This window comes from Scyliorhinus canicula, chromosome 27 (assembly GCF_902713615.1).
Source record: "Scyliorhinus canicula chromosome 27, sScyCan1.1, whole genome shotgun sequence".
NCBI classification, from domain to species: domain Eukaryota; kingdom Metazoa; phylum Chordata; class Chondrichthyes; order Carcharhiniformes; family Scyliorhinidae; genus Scyliorhinus; species Scyliorhinus canicula.
In genome coordinates this window covers 8,544,899-8,564,343 of record NC_052172.1, presented here as the reverse complement: position 1 = coordinate 8,564,343, position 19,445 = coordinate 8,544,899, and the positions used below count along the sequence as shown (strand labels likewise).

At 48.3% G+C, this 19,445-nt stretch overlaps 1 protein-coding gene across 1 annotated transcript; it reads right to left on the bottom strand.

The window, feature by feature from the left end:
- Positions 1-1,101: 1,101 nt before the first annotated feature.
- LOC119957816 (olfactomedin-4-like) lies at positions 1,102-17,441 on the bottom strand. The gene is made up of 5 exons (XM_038785946.1): positions 17,305-17,441; positions 12,575-12,727; positions 4,910-5,119; positions 2,977-3,127; positions 1,102-2,618 (listed from the first exon to the last, which is right to left on the bottom strand). The coding sequence occupies exons 1-5, from the start codon at positions 17,344-17,346 to the stop codon at positions 1,792-1,794; spliced, it is 1,383 nt and encodes a 460-aa protein (XP_038641874.1). The 5' UTR covers positions 17,347-17,441; the 3' UTR covers positions 1,102-1,791.
- Between the last annotated feature and the right edge of the window lie 2,004 nt (positions 17,442-19,445).

Below are 19,445 nucleotides of genomic sequence, written 5' to 3'. Positions count from 1 at the left end.
GCTGTGAAAACAAACAATTAGGATCTATCAAGCCAGGTTTCACTCTGGGATCTGGCTTGTCCAGTCTTAACAGCAGTTGGGATTATAACATTCTCAATTGCAACAATGCAAAAACATGGTGCAAACACATTTCACAAAACAGACCCTGTGAATAGTCACCATCCATTTAAGAGGTGCATGTTAACCCCAATGAGCTAACATCAGCTCTCCCTCCTATTTCATATCCATCTGTTGCACCTTGGTCACATTATCCAAAAACACAGCATCAGTTTTCACATGCATGGGCAGCAAGGTGGCGCAGTGGGTTAGCATTGCTGCCTCACGCGGCCGAGGAGCCGGGTTCGATGCCGGCCCCCGGGTCACTGTCCGTGAGGAGTTTGCACATTCTCCCCCTGTCTGCGTGGGTCTCACCCCCACAACCCAAAGATGTGTAGGGTAGGTGAATAGGCCATGCTAAAATTGCCCCTTAATTGGGGGGGGGGGGAAAAAGAATTGGGTACTCTAAATTTATTTTGAAAAAGGTTTCACATGCACATGGTCAGCACCCAGCTCTAATTCACCACCAACTCTGTCACCTCCACTGCCAGTCAGTTATCCACCAACTGGATGTTCAAAAATCTCATCCAAATAAATATTGGAAGACAAACACGTCTGGCGAGATTGTGGGGTGGGGGAAGGGGCTTCTGATCAGTTGGGATGTTGGTGGGTGGGGACCCCATCGCCTTTCTGATCGCGGAAAGGTGGGTGGACGGCTTGAAGTTCTTGAGTGGCTAGTTAATGGCTCCTGCCGTTGCTGTTATTGACACAGGCATGAGGCACGTCAACTGGCAGACACGGGCATATGATGCGCCCGGTGAGTTATAAGGCTCTGCTTGAGGGACCCAGGTGGGGGGTAGGGAAGGGCTTGGGGACCCACTCCACCACCAAGACCACCTATTTCCAGCTCCAAAGCACCACATGACTCCCATCCACCTGCTCTCGTTTGCAGCTGAACTCTCACCTCTGGACTTCATTAATCAAATGGTCTCCATTACGTTGGGAAGAAAGGGACAAAGAAGTGATGACATTGAGAATCAGAAAGAAACGATTCACACAACCCACCTCTTTGTAGATGCTGCTGTTTATTGTTACAATTTTAAAGAATTCCAATATAAATCATCAAACAGAATCTTAACCAGTTATTGAAGTTCATTATCAGGGATGATAATTCATGACTGAGACAGAAAAACAATTAACGCTTCAGACAGGAATGAGTCTCGTATTAAACCACTTTCTCCCTCGAGTGAGGTTTTTACATTCTGTCCATCCAGCTGGATAATTGTCCAGATATTAAACGGACCGTCACATCCAGAATTATTCTCACAGACAGGATGTTACCATCATTCTGGACGCAAACCTCTTCACAGTCACTGTATCACTTGTCCAATACTTGAGAGCATTGATTACATGAGAGCTCAGTCCAAATACACCTCAGAAAACACATGTCAATCTCCTCTATTTCTATAACCGTTCTACCAGCTCTATTGCTGTTTCAAATTTCACCCATTCTGGGTTTAGTTGGTGTTCCCAAGCCGTACATTGTAACATCAGCTTCACCACCCACCAGCGATAACACAGCGGTTAAACTGTGGTGGTAATAAAAGTGAAATATGGCATCTAAATAACCCGAGATTCAAGGCCAGAAATTCCCCTATTCACCCAGATTCCCCCAGTGATTTGTAAACAAAGTTGATCAGTTTTCTAATTGTTAAAATGGATCTGTTGATTTTACTGTGGGATGTTACCTGGTTGTTACTCAGGTTTAAATATCACATCGTAAGTAATCTGGTAGCCATTGTTGTACACATAGAGTTTGTGATCAGATGGATTGTAGTTAACATTTTGTAGTTTATCCATGACTTTACCCATCTTTATAGAAACCGCACCCTCTTCCCCAGTTCTGGTGTCAAACGTGTAGAAAATTTCCTCAGACCGTAGGTCCACTGGCCGTATTGCATACAGCACCCCACAGATCACAAAGGCGTTGGTAACACTAGGTTTAAAGAGCCTAGTCACCCAAGTCCTTTCCACTGTGAAGGAGGTCACATTGATTTTACTGATCGCAGCATATCCGACATTAGCTTCAAGACTGTAAATGACCCACAGGCCGAACTCGTCGACAGCGAAGTCCATGTCTTGGTACGTGACACCCGCATAGGAAAACCTGTTGTTGTAAGCTGCACCTGTAAGAAACTGTCTCTCTTTACTGTCGGTGTCTATGTTAAATCTGCACATGTACCGAGAATTGTAACAGTTGTAATACAGGAAGCCTTCGTACAGAACCATTCCGCTTCCCTGTCCTCTGTATGTATAGTAAGAAGAATAATAATAAGAATATGACAGTGTTTTGGTTGTTGCATTTCTGTAGAGCAGTAAATCATCGTGCGAATAATAGAATCTGAATGAGTCAAATGTTCGCCAGTCGGTATTCAGTGGAGCCACCCAGTACACTTCGCCTTCACTGGAGTTCGGAGCAGAACCTCTGCCCCATCCTCCAGATTTATAACTAAATCCTCTCCAGTTCAGCTGTATCACCATGGGGTTGGATACATTAAGAAGGCCGTTATGATCACAGCTCCCTGTTTGAAAAATAGTAAACTCAAATTCAGCATTGGGTATCCACATTTTTCAAATTCAATGTTTACAATTTACAGCAAGATGCTAATGAACTTATTTTGACATGAATAAAGTATAACTCAGGTATTGCGGCATCTGTAAAAATATTAAAAATATTGCAACAGCAACTACGTTGGTTTGTGAAATATTTTGCACAGGTTTGAAATTCTTTACTGATTCATGTTCATCTATCGATTTTCATCTCCTGATGTCATTAGAATGTGTGTTATAGCGGATTAATGATCCAATGTGAGTGACATCCCTCCCTCCTTACCGAGCAGACCTGTGTCCCTCAGTCACCATTAGCCGTGATTAACTCACCGTAGTCAACTGAGGTAGGGGTTTGTGACTCCCGATGTTCCTCACAGTCCTGTAGGCGTTTCTTCAGCGTCGCAATCTCTCGGCGGATTGCCAGCAGGTTGTGCTTATCGAGCGACTCCAGCTGGTCGACAGCTTGGGACATGTTCAGAATCTGAAATACACGCGGCGTTTAAAGGGAATCGTGTTTGGGTTCACAGGGGCCATTCAGCCCCTCGAGCATTTTCTGCCATTCAATGAGATCAGAGTCAATCCGTATCTTTATAGGGCAGCATGGTGGTTAGCACAATTGCTTCACAGCTCCAGGGTCACAGGTTCGATTCCCGGCTTGGGTCACTGCCTGTGCGGAGTCCGCACGTTCTCCCCGTGTCTGCGTGGGTTTCTTCCGGGTGCTCCGGTTTCCTCCCACAGTCCAAAATTGTGCAGGTTAGGTGGATTGGCCGTGCTAAATTGCCCTCAGTGTCAAAAATTGCCCTTAGTGTTGAGTGGGGTTACTGGGTTATGGGGATAGGGTGGAGATGTGGGCTTGGGTACGGTGCTCTTTCAAAGAGCCGGTGCAAACTCAATGGGCCGAATGGCCTCCTTCTGCACTGTAGATTCTATGATTCTGTATTCTAACTTCCACCTACTCCCCTTATCATAGATTCATAGAATTTTCAGCCCATTGAGTCTGCACCGGCTCTTTGAAAGAGCACCCTACCCAAGGTCAACACCTCCACCCTATCCCCCTTTATCCTCGGAAACCCAGTAACCCCACCTAACCTTTTTGGACACTAAGGGCAATTTCGAATGGCCAACCCACCTAACCAGCACATCTTTGGAATGTGGGAGGAAACCGGAGCACCCAGAGGAAACCCATGCAGACACGGGGAGAACGTGCAGACTCCGTACAGACAGTGACCCAGCCGGGAATCGAACCTGGGACCCTGGAGCTGTGAAGCCACTGTGCAACATTGCTGCCCCTGAACACATCAGTTAGATCCTTCCTTCATTTTGATTGGAAAGATTATCCTCAAGTAGGAACAGGAATAAGGAGAGAAAGGGATTTGGGGATTCCAAGCAGTAGGGCCCAGGTAACGGGAAAAAGTCACTGCGGAGGGAGATGTTCAAGAGCTTGAAATCATCCGAACTGAGAGTGCGGAGTCACTTTTAATGCTGGAACTCATTAGACAGACAGGGAAGGACGTGACAGGCCATGGAGTCGTTGAAATACAGAATGAAGAGCCAGTGAAGGCTCGTGATGGGACGGGGTGAAAGGACATTTGGGTAGGATAGTCTCCAAGACGCTAACTTTTCAGTGCGTCGGAGTTATTGGAGGTGAAGGGTGATCGAGGGGCGGTTTGGGTTGGAGATGATGAAGGTGTAAATGTGAGGTTAGGTAGAGGTCGGGGTGGAGCAGGGCGATGTTTGAGATAGATAGACTTTGTAAAGTTGAAGATTGCAGGGGTGGAAATCTGCCTCGTGGGCGAACGGGATTCTGAAGCTGTTGAAGGCTTGATAGGGCCTGAGAGAACCCTGCAATCGAAGAGTCGCACAGAACAGAAGGAGACCAATTATTTCTGTGCCAGCCCTTTGAATGAGCTTCTTAATTAATCCTATTCCATTGGTCATTTCCCCATAACCTGCAATTCGTATCATTTCAAGTGTGTATTTAATTATCCTTTGAGAATATTATTGAATCTCTTCGCACCCTCCTTTCATGCAGTACCCTCAATATGGTAACAAATCACTGCTTACACGCCTGATCAACCCCACTTGGGGCCCCAGTGCAAGTTGGTCTTGTTTGTGGCCAATAACACCCCTCCCTCAGGACAGGAACTCTCTCGCGTTGGTTCCTCTGGTGATTGATCAGTGCCCAAAAGCTGTAAAATACTCAAACATAACACAGGAGAGAAAAACACGAAGCAATAAACGGAATGATTTATCTCTTTCTGACCTCATTGTAAAGCTGGTCGATCATGCTGTTGCTGCCGTTGAGAAAGGCCGCCAGCTGCCCGGTGAGTGACATCAGCTCTCGGATCTCCAGTTTCAGCAGGTCGAATTCGAGTTGGGTGTAGAAGCCTCCACTCTCCAGGCTCTCCACCCGCCGTGTCAGGTTCTGCAGCTTGGCCGTGTTCACAGCGAGAGTCCTCGTGTATTCCTGCACCTAAATGGAGCATCAGAGGGAACCCACACAGTTACAGCCACCTCCACAGTCAGTGAACCAAACTGCACCTCACTGCACAGTTCACAACCCTGGTTCGATGTGATATGATCACACTGACACTTTAAGGATTTTAAATGCATATTGGAGAATGTTGTGGTTTCCTTGAATAACCGACATCAACAACTCCCAACCAAGATAATTCAGCTCAACACAGCCAGACATTTGGGTAGGATAGTCTCCAATACGCTAACTTTTCAGTGCGTCGGAGTTATTGGAGGGGCGAGGCTGATCGAGGGGCGGTTTGGGGCGTTGCCAGGATACCGTTTGATCTCTTTTGTGGTCACATCAACAAGTTCTCAGGTGACTACATCTTCCCATTTTAGTTGGGACATACGGTGGCATGAGACGTAACCGTGTGGAAAGCTATGTACAGGCCAATTTACATAGAATTTACAGTTCAGAAGGAGGCCATTCGGCCCATCGAGTCTGCACCGGCTCCTGGAAAGAGCACCCTACCCAAGCCCATACCTCCACCCTACCCCCATAATCCAGTAACCCCACCCAACACTAAGGGCAATTTGGACACTAAGGGCAATTCAGCGTGGCCAATCCACCTAACCTGCACATCTTTGGACTGTGGGAGGAAACCGGAGCACCCGGAGGAAACCCACGCACACACGGGGAGGACGTGCAGACTCCGCACAGACAGTGACCCAAGCCGGGATTCGAACCTGGGACCCTGGGGCTGTGAAGCATTTGTGCTAACCACTATGTTACCGTGCTGCCCGAATGTGAAACATACAATGGAGCAAACTGACAATGTGTAACTACTCACATGTATACATTGAGCCATGAATTAGGCTGTAGCAAGTGGGGCATCAGAAGCGTAGCCCATCGCTTCTCCTTCTCCCACCCACTTTTCTGTTAGATGGAAACCGGAAATCCGAGATCCGACCCTGGGCTAAGTGGGAATAAAGTCCTGGAATCTTGTGTTCGGCCTGCTCAGGCGCCCTGAGCCTGTGATTACACCGGTCGGTGGTGTTGTAGACTTTCTGTGGCCAGTGTCCTCACGGTTAGCAACACGGGACGTTTCAGTTCATGTTTGTCAGGTACAGGATTCGCTTTTGTTGGCTTCTGTGGGACGCTGCATGTCCGCTGCTGCCCGGTGAGGCCTGTGCCAGAGGCCAGAAGGCCGAGGTGCTGTGTTATTTGTTGGCGCCCGATTCGCTACTTGCAGAAGGTGATGGTGATTACGGACGTAGTGCATAAGAACATAAGAACTAGGAGCAGGAGTAGGCCATCTGGCCCCTTGAGCCTGCTCCGCCATTCAATTAGATCATGGCTGATCTTTTGTGGACTCAGCTCTACTTTTCCGGCCCGAACACCATAACCCTTAATCCCTTTATTTTTCCAAAAACTATCTATCTTTACCTTAAAACATTTAATGAAGGAGACTCAACTGCTTCACTGGGCAAGGAATTCCATAGATTCACAACCCTTTGGGTGTAGAACATAGAACATAGAACAGCACAGAACAGGCCCTTCGGCCCTCGATGTTGTGCCGAGCCATGATCACCCTACTCAAACCCACGTATCCACCCTATACCCGTAACCCAACAACCCCACCCCCCCTTAACCTTACTTTTTAGGACACTACGGGCAATTTAGCATGGCCAATCCACCTAACCCGCACATCTTTGGACTGTGGGAGGAAACCGGAGCACCCGGAGGAAACCCTATACTCCTCCTAAATTCCTCCTAAATTCAGTCCTAAATCTACTTCCCCTTATTTTGAGGCTATGCCCCCTAGTTCTGCTGTCACCCGCCAGTGGAAACAACCTGCCCGCATCTATCCTATCTATTCCCTCCATAATTTTATATGTTTCTATAAGATCCCACCTCATCCTTCTAAATTCCAACGAGTACAGTCCCAATCTACTCAACCTCTCCTCGTAATCCAACCCCTTCAGCTCTGGGATTAACCTAGTGAATCTCCTCTGCACACCCTCCAGTGCCAGTATGTCCTTTCTCAAGTAAGGAGACCAAAACTGAACACAATACTCCAGGTGTGGCCTCACTAACACCTTATACAATTGCAACATAACCTCCCTAGTCTTAAACTCCATCCCTCTAGCAATGAAGGACAAAATTCCATTTGCCTTCTTAATCACCTGTTGCACTTGTAAACCAACTTTCTGTGACTCATGCACTAGCACACCCAGGTCTCTCTGCACAGCAGCATGCTTTAATATTTTATCATTTAAATAATAATCCCTTTTGCTGGTATTCCTACCAAAATGGATAACCTCATATTTGTCAACATTGTATTCCATCTGCCAGACCCGAGCCCATTCACTTAACCTATCCAAATCCCTCTGCAGACTTCCAGTATCCTCTGCACTTTTCGTTTTACCACTTATCTTAGTGTCATCTGCAAACGTGGACACATTGCCCTTGGTCCCCAACTCCAAATCATCTGTGTAAATTGTGAATAATTGAGGCTACCACGTAATTTTTTGGTTGCAGGGCATTACCATGTATCACCGCCAACTGGTCAAGGCCACGTGCGGTTTGAATGGGGTCCATTTGACCTGGCGTGAGAGGGCATCTGGAGCAGACTGCGTGTTGGTTTTCAATCTGCATTGCAGGATGGTATCATTCGCCTTGATTTGGGGTTGGGGCCTGGACAGTGTGAATCGTGGCCCTGATTCCCCTGGGGAAAAAAGTTGTTGTGCTGACGAGGGCCGGCCCTGTGGTGGTCGCTTTCGCAAGCTGAAGAGTTGCAGCGGAGTGCATGCAAAGTCGCGAAATTCAGTGGAGACGAATCATCGAACGTTGTCCGTCAGGAGTCTCTGAGGGATGCCCTGTGTGGTGAAGCGTCTCTTAAGCTGGACGTTTTACTGGCAGGCCGAGTTCAAAGCACCCAGAATCGTCTAAAACCAGATGTTGTTTACCATTCCATCTGAAGATGTCGGCCGCTGTGAGTAACCATGGGAGGTCGGGGACCTCGCGTAAATGCAGCGGTTCCTTTGCTTGATGCAGCCTGAGTGCATTGCACGGCGCACGTCTGGAGACTTCCCTTTCCATGTCCGCGTACACGGAGGGTCAGCACAGTGATCTCTTGGCCCTGTGCCTTGTTGCTTCCAAACCGGGATCCCCTAGTGCAGTTCTTGCGTGTAGAACCTCTGGAAGGCAGTAGGGATGACTAATCGCTGGCCACGCTGTATTAGTCCATCCTGTATGGCCAGCTCACCGCTGGTGGCGAAGAATGTGCGGAGTCTGTGGGGGAGCTCCCTCAAGGGTTCTGGCCAGCCCCATGTGATGTCTGCCTGTAAGGCTTATTTGCACCTCTATTGCCAGAATGCATCTGCTGTAACTTCAGCATCTTGTGTTGCAGCTGTACAGGAACAACATGGAGAGGCTTCTTTAAGACAGCTGTGAGCGTCTGATGATGTGTTTCAACAGTTACAGAATGGCCATATCAAGAGCCTTTAAATTTCTGACAGGCGGATACTTGAGCAAGAAGTTCCTGCTCGATCTGTGCATAACTGGTTTGAGACCATAGAATTTACAATGCAGAAGGAGGCCATTCGGCCCATCGGGTCTGCTCCGGCTCTTGGAAAGAGCACCCTCTTTAAGCTCACACCTCCACCCTATTCCCGTAACCCAGTAACCTGACCTTTTTGAACACTAAGGGGAAATTTAGCACGGCCAATCCACCTAACCCGCACATCTTTGGACTGTGGGAGGAAACCGGAGCACCCGGAGGAAACCCACACAGGCACCGGGGGGGTGTGCAGACTCCGCAAAGACAGATCCTTGAAGCAAAGTCTGCTATTCTGGGTGTCGACTGCACCAGGTCTGTGCTGGGAGGCGTCTGCTGATATGAGTACGGGTGCTCCAATGTCAACGTGTTGTGGTGGTGCTGAGACTCCCTGTTTAAGCCTGTTGAAGGCCCGCTGTGTGGTGCTCCTGACAACACCGTTCGACATCCTGGCCGAGAAGTTGATGAAAAAGTCCAGTGACTTCACCATAAGACCATAACCTAGCAAGATAATTCGTCATACCAAGAAAGTGCTTGTCGGCGGGAATGGCCAACCGTCGTGTAGCCCCTGCCTTATTTATCTCGAGCTTAACACCATCGACTGTGAGCAAATGGCCCCTTAAGGAACCTGCTTGACTCTGAAGCTGCATTTGGAAGGTTAAGCTTTAATTGGATGGTCCTGATTCTGTCGAGGACGAGATGGAGATGTGCATCATGTCCTTGCATTGTACGACCCGAAACCAGGATGTCATCAACAATGATCTCGCACGGTTGACCTGCAGGGAGTTGCTCCATTCACCGCTGGAAAATCCCATTCGTCGTGGACATCCCACAGGGGCAAAGGAAGGAAACTATATCTGCCTATTGGAGAGTGCGGTTAGTTTTTAGGATTCCTCATCCAACGGGATTTGACAGAACCAACATTTCGCATCAAGATTGCTGAACACTTTCGGCATTTTACATGTCTGTTAGCACCTATTCCACCATCTTCACAGGGCAATCTGGTCTGAGCAGCGCCTTATTCACATTCACTGGGTCAATTGTTAAGTAATGGGTTAAGAGACATTGCAATTAGTTGTCTCATTTATGTTAAGTGTCCAATGATTGGCACTGATATGTAAAGGGGCTTCAGGTGGCCTCTGAGTCTGGTGATGTGTTGAGATTTGCGCAGAGTCAGTTGGAAGAAATAAAAGGGTGTTGGTGAAAAAAGGAGCAGAACTTTTGTCTCTTCATACCACAGCATCTAATACGACTAACATCAATACACATCCTAACTGACTGTCTTTCATTACTGCGGCCACCATTGCTGAAACCCATTCCGCCTCGTCTGGGAGAGTTATGACGTGAACGACTTTTCGCTTCATGACTACTGGTCGGAGCACGGACTGTTGGTGACCCTGAACAACTGGTAGCTTATCAATGATGCCACAGTTGACGAGGTCTCTACACGTTGTCATCTCTGAGGCTTAAAGTTGTAGAGCGTGTACTTCTGGACCAGGTTGAATGCTGTCCTGAAGCCTTAGTAATGGCTTTAGATTCTGGTCAACTGTATGGAAGTTGAAATTTCCCTGTGCAGTGAAGGGTTGCTACACCTTCTCAGTCCACCATAAGCCATAAGGTGCATCTGGGTGCTGGGATCTGATGCTGCATATGGTTTATTTCCAACGACCTTTGGCTGGATAGTACATATTCTTCCCTCCAATGTCAATCTTGGTTTTAAGTCTGGCATCACTGTCAGTTATGTTGAGAGTGGTGAAGATCTCACCCTTTCCAGTGACACTTTTGCAATCGAGCGTTGTTGGCGACTCTGTCGCTTCAGTGATTTGGTTGAACTCCAATTCCTTGACCTTGCTGACACTCCCACGGCTGGAGGACCGAACTGCTGCCTTTTTGCTGATGGCAGAGGAGGGCCGCTGTGGTTTGGATCTGCAGCTCTTATCAAAGTGGTTCTTTTACCGTACGCAAAATGAGCTGTTCTGCTCAGCGGGTGCTGGCCATGGCAGTCGGAGCACGGTGCCCCCATGTTGCGAATACCTTGGTTTCCTGCCTCATGTTTCTGTTACTTTTCTCTGGTTGTCCTTTTAACATACAGATATTGACGGCTGCCAGTAATGTTAAGTCTTTTCCTCGCAGAAGTTGCTTGCGAACTAAATCGTTACACATTTCACAAGCTACTCGATCACTGATCAGGTCTTCAGTGAGAGTTCCGAATGCACATTTCTTTGCCAATATTTTTAGGGTAGCCTTGTCAGACTTTGTTGACCCACCTGCTCTTTGGTTTTATTGAATTTTCCTCCTCTGTCTGGAAAACAAACAATTTGAATTTTTCAATAGCCTTGGGGCCCGTGAGATTTAAATGGGTATAAGCCTATCCCGTTTATGACTTGTCAGAGAGTGCAGCACCGCAGTAAATGCGCCATTCCTTCTGAAACCTTTCCCAACTGACCGCAATATTTTCATCAAAGACACGTGGGTTGGGCAGCACGATGGCACAGTGGTTAGCATTGCTGCCTACGGCGCTGAGGACCTGGGTTCGAATCCCGGCCCTGGGTCACTGTCCGTGAGGAGTTTGCACATTCTCCCCGTGTCTGCGTGGGTTTCGCCCCCCACAATCTAAAGATGTGCAGGTTAAGTGGATTGGCCATGTTAAATTGCCCCTTAATTGGAAAAAAATAATTGGGTACTCTAAATTTATTTTTAAAAAGACACGTGCGTTGAAGCGGCAAAGTCTTTGTGCCACACTGCCAACTCCAGACACCATGTCGAATGTTCTGGGTCCTTTAAATTGTCAACATCAAGGGCTTACAATAAAGGTCGCTTATTCCTGAGCTCAACAGCTACACGCAACACACATGCTCTGCCCTTGCTCCTGGCACTAACTCCCGCAATCCTGCCTTGTGACCTGTTTTGTAGTCACATCATCACATTCTCACCTTGCCACCCGATCCACAAATATAAATCTTGTTTCCCTCACCCACTGCAGGGACAAACTAAGGGTAGCAAAATAGGTTGGTGAGTGGACAAGCATGTAAAGCTTGGTGAACCATCAATTCACCAGACACGTGTTTCCGATGTGAATCTAGGCTTTAATCGACTTACTTCAGAGCCAGCCTGTTACCTGTCGATGAACTCGTCGTGAACTCAGGCTGACTCTGGACAAGGGTATTGACACAGCTGCACTAGGGGGAGGAGTCATGGGCGGAGCCAAGGGTGGAGCCCAGTACAAGTTCCTGAGTGCTCCCAGCGCTACTCCCCCTAGTGGTAGGATAGCGCCACTGCGCTTACAAAGACAGTGTGAATTAACATATATACATCTATATTACATTCACCACAGTACTGAAAAACGTTCTTTGAAAATGTTAAATGGAAATTTTCCAGTATGAATAATCAAACCCCGTTTTAATTTGTAAGTTCTGCGTGTATGTTCTCGTGCAAGCCTCATGCTGAATTGGAACAGTGTTGCCCTTCCTTCGCTGGGGCTGGGTCAAAACCCTACAACACCTTCCCAAACAGTCATTAACAGTTACAGAATTTATCAAACAGGCTAATGGAATGAGGGCATTTATATCCAGCGGACTAGAATAAGATGGGGTAGAAGTCCTACTTCAGCAATACAAAAACTACGCCTGGAGTGACTTGTGAGAGGTCCGCAGCTTATACAGAATATTGTATCCCCATCCTTTCACCCATCAATACCCCATTGACAAATCCTTGACACTGAGCAATATCCCCCATTGATGTACATCCCAGAAAGCTCATCCATCAGCATCATTCCATTAATACCCTGGGACTGGTGCTGTCCGACAACGAATGCCTCACTATTGCCCTCACTCTATTTCTCAGGCAGTAACTGTGGTAATTAATGAGTACAGAGTCTAAAAGAGGATGGTGTATATCAGTAATAAATGTACCTTGCTGATTTCACGTTGGACATTGATACTGATCTCCTGGTACGCTGTTTCCAAATATTCCACCTTTTCCACCGGGAATGAGATATTAGGAAAAACCACGGAGCAAACACAGACTCCATCGCTGTTAATTGACCCATTGACATGGTTACCGTTCTGTTGACATAGAAATCAAAAATGAGCTATTATGCTGAAAAAGCACAAATTCAACACTGGTGTGAGCTGGGTGATAAATTCACCCCCCCTCCCAAAAGTTATAAACCTCATCACACGTCCCCCAAACTGGTAACCCTCCTTCATCCCTCCCCCAAACTCATAAACCCCATCACCCCTCCCCCAAACTGGTAACCCTCCTTCACCCCTCCCCCGAACCGGAAACACACCCTCACCATTCCCCAAGCTGGTGACACCGATTTACCCCTTCCCCCGAGCTGAGATCGGAGTTCCCTCCCTGCCCGCAGCTGGTAACGCAGCTTCCCCCTCGAATCATAGGCTGGCGACAGCACAGAAGGCGACCATTCAGCCCATCATGTCTGTGCCAACACCCCTTCCTTAATCCGGCAACATTGTTTCATCCTTCACACCGAAAACGGGGAGTGGATTGGCTTTTCGTTATGTGTTTTAATGTTCACTTCAGACATTATATACAGTACCCAGTTAAACCTCCTGTAGAAGGTGTGTTCATGTATATATTGCCAAAACCTGTATACAGAAAATGACATGTTGGTAGGGTGGGAGTTTGCACCAGTGTAGCTAGAGGGTGGCATGTAAGCGCTGCTAGGGGGAGGTTCTCCAGCCACCCGTTTCTCGGCGGTGCGCCTTTGGCTGACGGAGGGACTCCATCTTCCCGTCGCTCGTCAATGGTATTTCCCATTGAAACCACCCCATGCCGCCAGGAAACCCGCGGGAACAGAGATTCCCAAAGGCCGGAGAATTCCGGCCAAGATCTCAAAACAAACCGTTTAAGTTGTATTATTTTGCCGTCATTCATAAACAACCCAGCAACTTTACATGGTATCAGGAGCGCGCCAAGATGGCACAAGGACATTGACGCATCGATCCGCTCATCTTCGATGAGAAGATCACCGACAATTGGGAAATGTTCGAAAAGGAATGGTATATACGTTGCCATGCCATTCTCTCCAATGAATGGAAGAAAGCAGCAGCATTCATGCTTTTGAACCGAGCGGGCCGGGAGGCGGTCGACAAGTCCTCATCCTTCACCATCCAAGAGGGGGAAGGACAAGAGGTACTATTAAAAAAAATTTGCCCGTAAAAATGGCATCAGCGACCGACTCGTTTTTAACACCACTAATCAGAAACTCAATGAATCGGTAAAATCATGTGCCTCAATTCCGATACAAATATTCTGTAGTTTCACCGATGAATGCGTAAGCGGCCGCCTGGTATGTTATACAGTAATGCTGTGCGCATGCTTTGTGAAAATAACCACATGTTCGAATTGGCATGGTTATCTGCAGGAGCAGTCCGAAAAACGGACCAAGGAATGAAAGAGAGAATTGAGAAAGAGTTCAGAACGCACCCCGCCTGAATTGCAGAGGCCATCACCCGGAACAAAAAGCCATGATGTGGAGATGCCGGCGTTGGACTGGGGTGAGCACAGTTAGAAGTCTTACAGCACCAGCTTCAAACACGAGCTTTCGGAGCACCCCTTGAATTCACCCGGGGAAGGAGCAGTGCTCCGAAAGCTCGTGTTTGAAACAAACCTGTTGGACTTTAACCTGGTGCTGTAAGACTTCTTACCGGGAAAAAAGGCATGAGCTCGCATTTCATAAGCGTTGCAATAACTGCGGCAAATGGAATCACTTTGTCAAGTGTTGCTGGTCATAGCCACAGCAACTTGCTATCACCACAAGTCACATTGTAGCCGGCTACCCCTTTAAGGTAGCATCGTTGCAGTGATAATGTAAGCCTACTTGTGACGTGAATAAAGATTATTATTACATAAACAGAGTGAAATACCTGGAGGTAAATCAAAATGACCAGAGCATTGAACCCCTTAAACCATTCCACTGTGAAAGTGTCGATTTTATCATGGGAAAATATTCACAATGTTAAACATTGAAATCATAGGATCCCTGCAGTGCAGAAGGAGGCCATTTGGCCCATCGCGTCGGCACCGACCCCCTGAAAGAGCACCCTGCCTCGGCCCCCGCCCTATCCCAGCAACCTTGTAACCCGATCCTTGGGCACTAAGGGGCTATTTAGCATGGCCAATCCAACTAACCTGCCCACCTTTGGACTGTGGGAGGAAACCGGAGTACCCGGAGGAAACCCACGCAGACACGGGGAGAACGTACAAACTCCACACAGGCAAACGCCCGAGGCTGGTATCAAGCCCGGGCCCCTGGCGCTGAGAGGCAGCAGTGCTAACCACTGCGTCACCATGCTGCCCGCATGTACTGCCACACCCGCGCACGGAAAATGATGTGACAGTAGGGTGGCAGTTGTTACTCACATGGTTACAGCCAAGGCGTGTAAGACCTGGAAGCCTTACAGCAAATCGTTTGACAGCATTCCTCTGCAGCCAAGCAACTTTACACACCCTGACCAGTTTACCTTTCAGCTTTATGATGGGCAGACAAGCTGTTTCTGCCCCCAACTAATGAAACAATTAGTCTGTGTTTTCGGAGCCTCTGTGTTATTGGGAATTCTATGGAATTATATAAGCAGATGATACAGAAGTCCATTTGAGTCACAATGCTCATTTGAATGCATCTCACTCACCTGCGCTTTCCCCACAGACCTACCTTTCCAATTCCTTTTTGAACGTTAATATTGAGTTTCCTCCCAGTGCCCTTTCAGGCAATGGGTCCCAGATCACAATAACTCGCCCCGTAAAGTAAAATTTGCCTCGTTTCCACCTCTTTCTTGTGTGACGTACCTTAAATCCGTGTCCTTTATTCACTGACTTCCAGGACGCAATGGTTTCATAGAACTTGAACATAGAGCATACAGTGCATTTGGCTGAGTTACTACAGCAAGATTAGCAGGAGAGTCGAACTCAAGTAGGAGAATTGTTAACTGTTCAATAAATGTGTTAAAGCTATCTCCAAGTCTGAACCTTCCTTTGTCAGAGTGTACATCAAGGAAGCAGCTTATGCTACATGAAGAAGCATAAGACAATAATGACTGCGCCAGTGGCGCTGAGGTACCTGGGGGCCCTGAGGGTCGAGGGACAAGGCTGGGCATTGCCCACTGGCACCCTGGGGCATTAACCAGGATGGCAATGGCTGGGAAACGAGAAGAGATCCCCCCCCCACCCACCCCCGATACTTCCATGGTGGAGGGGGGGTCACCTTGATGCTCGAGGAGGTGGTCCTCCGTGCACACAGGGGGAGGGCCAGGGATGCAGAGTTGAGGAAACTATTTTTTAAATGTAATGGGCAGCGGGGTGGCACAGTGGTTAGCATTGTTGCCTCACGGTGCCGAGGTCCCAGGTTCGAATCCCGGCCTTGGGTCACTGTCCGTGTGGAGTTTGCACATTCTCCCCGTGTCTGCCCACAACCCAAAAGATGTGCAGGGTAGGTGGGTTGGCCGCGCTAAATTGCCCCTTAATTGGAAAAAAAAATTGGGTGCTGTAAATTAAAAAATTTTTTTAAAAAAATGTAATTAGGGGCGCAGTGTAAAGATGGCGCCCCGCTCTCGGTGGAGCCAACCTTGCCGGCTCGAGCAGGTCCCAGCCCGCCAGAGTGACGGCGTTAACCACATCCTCAAACTTTCTGTGAACTCAGGGGCAGAAGATCTGGTCCGAAAACTCAGCTGTGTGTCTGGAGAGGAATTCCGAAAAGGTTTGGGAAAATTCCGTCCGCCGAGTTTCATCCCACTTCCACCAAATAGTGTCAGCGTTGAGCGTTCCCTCAGGGCCAGGCCCGATACAGGGTGAGGGTATTTGATTCGCACGAAGCTAGTGTGGTCAGTTTAATTGTGCCGAGAGTCGAGTGTTCCCACAGTGTTACCTTGACTTGAACATTAACGTCCGTTTATATAATGATGTACAGAACCTCCCGACGCAGTTCTGGGTCAAGGACAGGGCTGGTTTAGCTCAGTGGGCTAGACAGCTGGTTTGTGATGCAGAACAAGACACTTTAGGAACTTTCAAGCGGTTATTGGATAGGCACATGGAGAACACCAGAATGACAGGGAGTGGGATAGCTTGATGTTGGTTTCGGACAATGCTCGGCACAACATGGAGGGCCGAAGGGCCTGTTCTGTGCTGCACTGTTCTATGTTCTAAGGCCAGCAACGTGGGTTCAATTCCCGTACCGGCTGAGAATTCTGAATTCTCCCTCTGTGTAGCCGAACAGGTGCCTAGAGGCTTTTCACAGCAACTTCATTGCATGTGTGAATGTAAGCCGACTTGTGACAATAAAGGTGATTTATTTACTTATGGATTGGCCAATTTTGAAACCAGCGAGATCCCACACGCGCAGCAGGATAAATGGTTTTAATGATGTTGGTTCAAGGACAAATCTTGGCCAGGACACCAGGAGCAAACTCACCTTCTCGCCTTTGGAATAGCCTGACGACCTGAGAGAAGGGACGAAGTCTTGATTTAACAGAAAGCACTCCTTCAATACTGCACTCTGAAACATCCAGAGTGGGGTTTGAAACACCCACACCGTTCCAACTCATCCAGCCACAGCTCAAAGCCCCAAAACAGAAATATCTTGACGCAGTGAAAGTTGATATAAAATTTGGAGTAAACTTACAGACAGGAAGATAGCATCTACGATCAACAGAAGGAACAACATCTTCGTCCTGCCCCTGAGCTCACCTCTGGGATGCACGAATAAGGAAGTGGCTTAAATAATCAACTCAGCAGAAACTAACACCCCGCCCCCGCATTCAATGACTCATTCTTCCGAGATTAAATCATTAAAGCGAATCTATCTGGTCACACCCCTATAATCCATTGATATTCAGGTAAATCTGCTTGTCGATTTGGAGCGATTGAACCTATATTGGTTTTGAGCCAAATGTTTTCACATGCAAATGTCAATTTAAGGCTTTCCACAAAACAATGTTTGGGGCACGCTCTGTCTTATTACCAAAGGTTTCTTTCCTGTTCTCTTAGAATTGTAAAATCTCTACGGTGCTGTGTGGCACTAACACCGTGCTAAACGGGATAGATTTCAAACAGACCTGGGAACTCAACTGAGTAACCAGGCGATGTGAGCCAACAGCAGCAGCAGAATTGTACTCAACCCCATGTCACCTCAGGATCTTGGCATATCCCTCCTTTGCCATTGTCCTCAAGCTAGGAGAACAATCCTGGTTCAATGAAGAATTCCGGAGGGCGTGCCAGGCAGGGAGACCGAAAAATGGGACGGCAACCTGGTGAAGCTGCAACACAGGACAACCTGCATGTCGACCTGCATGCGGGGCAGCACGGTAGCATGGTGGTTAGCATAAATGCTTCACAGCTCCAGGGTCCCAGGTTCGATTCCCGGCTGGGTCACTGTCTGTGCGGAGTCTGCACGTCCTCACCGTGTGTGCGTGGGTTTCCTCCGGGTGCTCCGGTTTCCTCCCACAGTCCAAAGATGTGCGGGTTAGGTGGATTGGCCATGCTAAATTGCCCGTAGTGTCCTAAAAAGTAAGGTTAAGGGGGGGGTTGTTGGGTTACGGGTATAGGGTGGATACGTGGGTTTGAGTAGGGTGATCATGGCTCGGCACAACATCGAGGGCCGAAGGGCCTGTTCTGTGCTGTACTGTTCTATGTTCTATGTTCTATGACTGCGGGGGGGGAGCAGGTGATAGGCATAGCTAACCGATTCCACAACCAACGGATTAGGTATAAACTCCGCAGCACTATCACTCCCGTTCGTGACTGGTGGCGGATAATTCACAGAGGAGAAGGTTCCACACCTAGCCTCATCTCAATGATGGGGGAGCCCAGCATACCAGTGCAAAGATGAGGCTGAAGCACTTGCCACTACCTTCAGGCAGAAGTGCCGAGTGGACGATCCATCTCGGCCTCCTCCGGAGGGCCCCAGAATTGCAGATACCAGATTTCAGCTAATTTAATTCATTCCATGGGGTACCGATGGGGTACGGCTGCAGGCACTGGATGAAGTGGATGGTAACTCGAGTCCCAACTATAGACACTCTAGATTGGGAGCATTCCCTCAACAATCTCCCTCACCTGAGTTCCAGGCGGCAACTTCACACAGGCATTTATTCTGGGTCTTGTCCCCCGAGGACAATGACTGAGAGCGATTGCCTTTTCCTACATGGCCTATAAAATAGTTTGTTGGCCAAGTTAGAGCTACCCGTATATTACAAGGATCTATGGGTCTCTCTGCAAACATTGTGGCTGGGATTCTCCATCAACCGGAATCAGGAAACGCGATTGGGCGGAGAATCGTTTCCGACGGCAAAACCGTGGCGGGCGCCGATTTCCCGCCAAAATACAATTCTCTGATGCCTCGACAGCGCCGTCAATGCATTCCACTCCGCATGTACAGTAACCGTCGTTGACATATCATTAGTGGGCCTCCGCGATTGTCCACCTCCGATGGGCCGAATTCCCGACGGCGAGGTTCACTTGTCAGCCGGTTTGAGGGGGGGGGGCTAGCAAGGGGGGAGAGAGGGAGGGAGAGGGGGGGGAGGACACACGAAAGGGTGAGATAGGGATAGCTGCCCAGAGAGAGAGGAGAGCTTGAGAGGAACAGGGAAGGAATGGGGAGGAGTGCCACCTACTGGAGGGAGCAGAGGCCTCCCCTATACAGGGGGAAACCGGGGTAACAAGCAGACACACTCCCCCTCTCGAGGGCCGAAAGACCAAGGGGGGAATTGGGACATCCACCCCCACCATCACCACCAGCGGAATGAAGGCTACAGACGAGTAAAG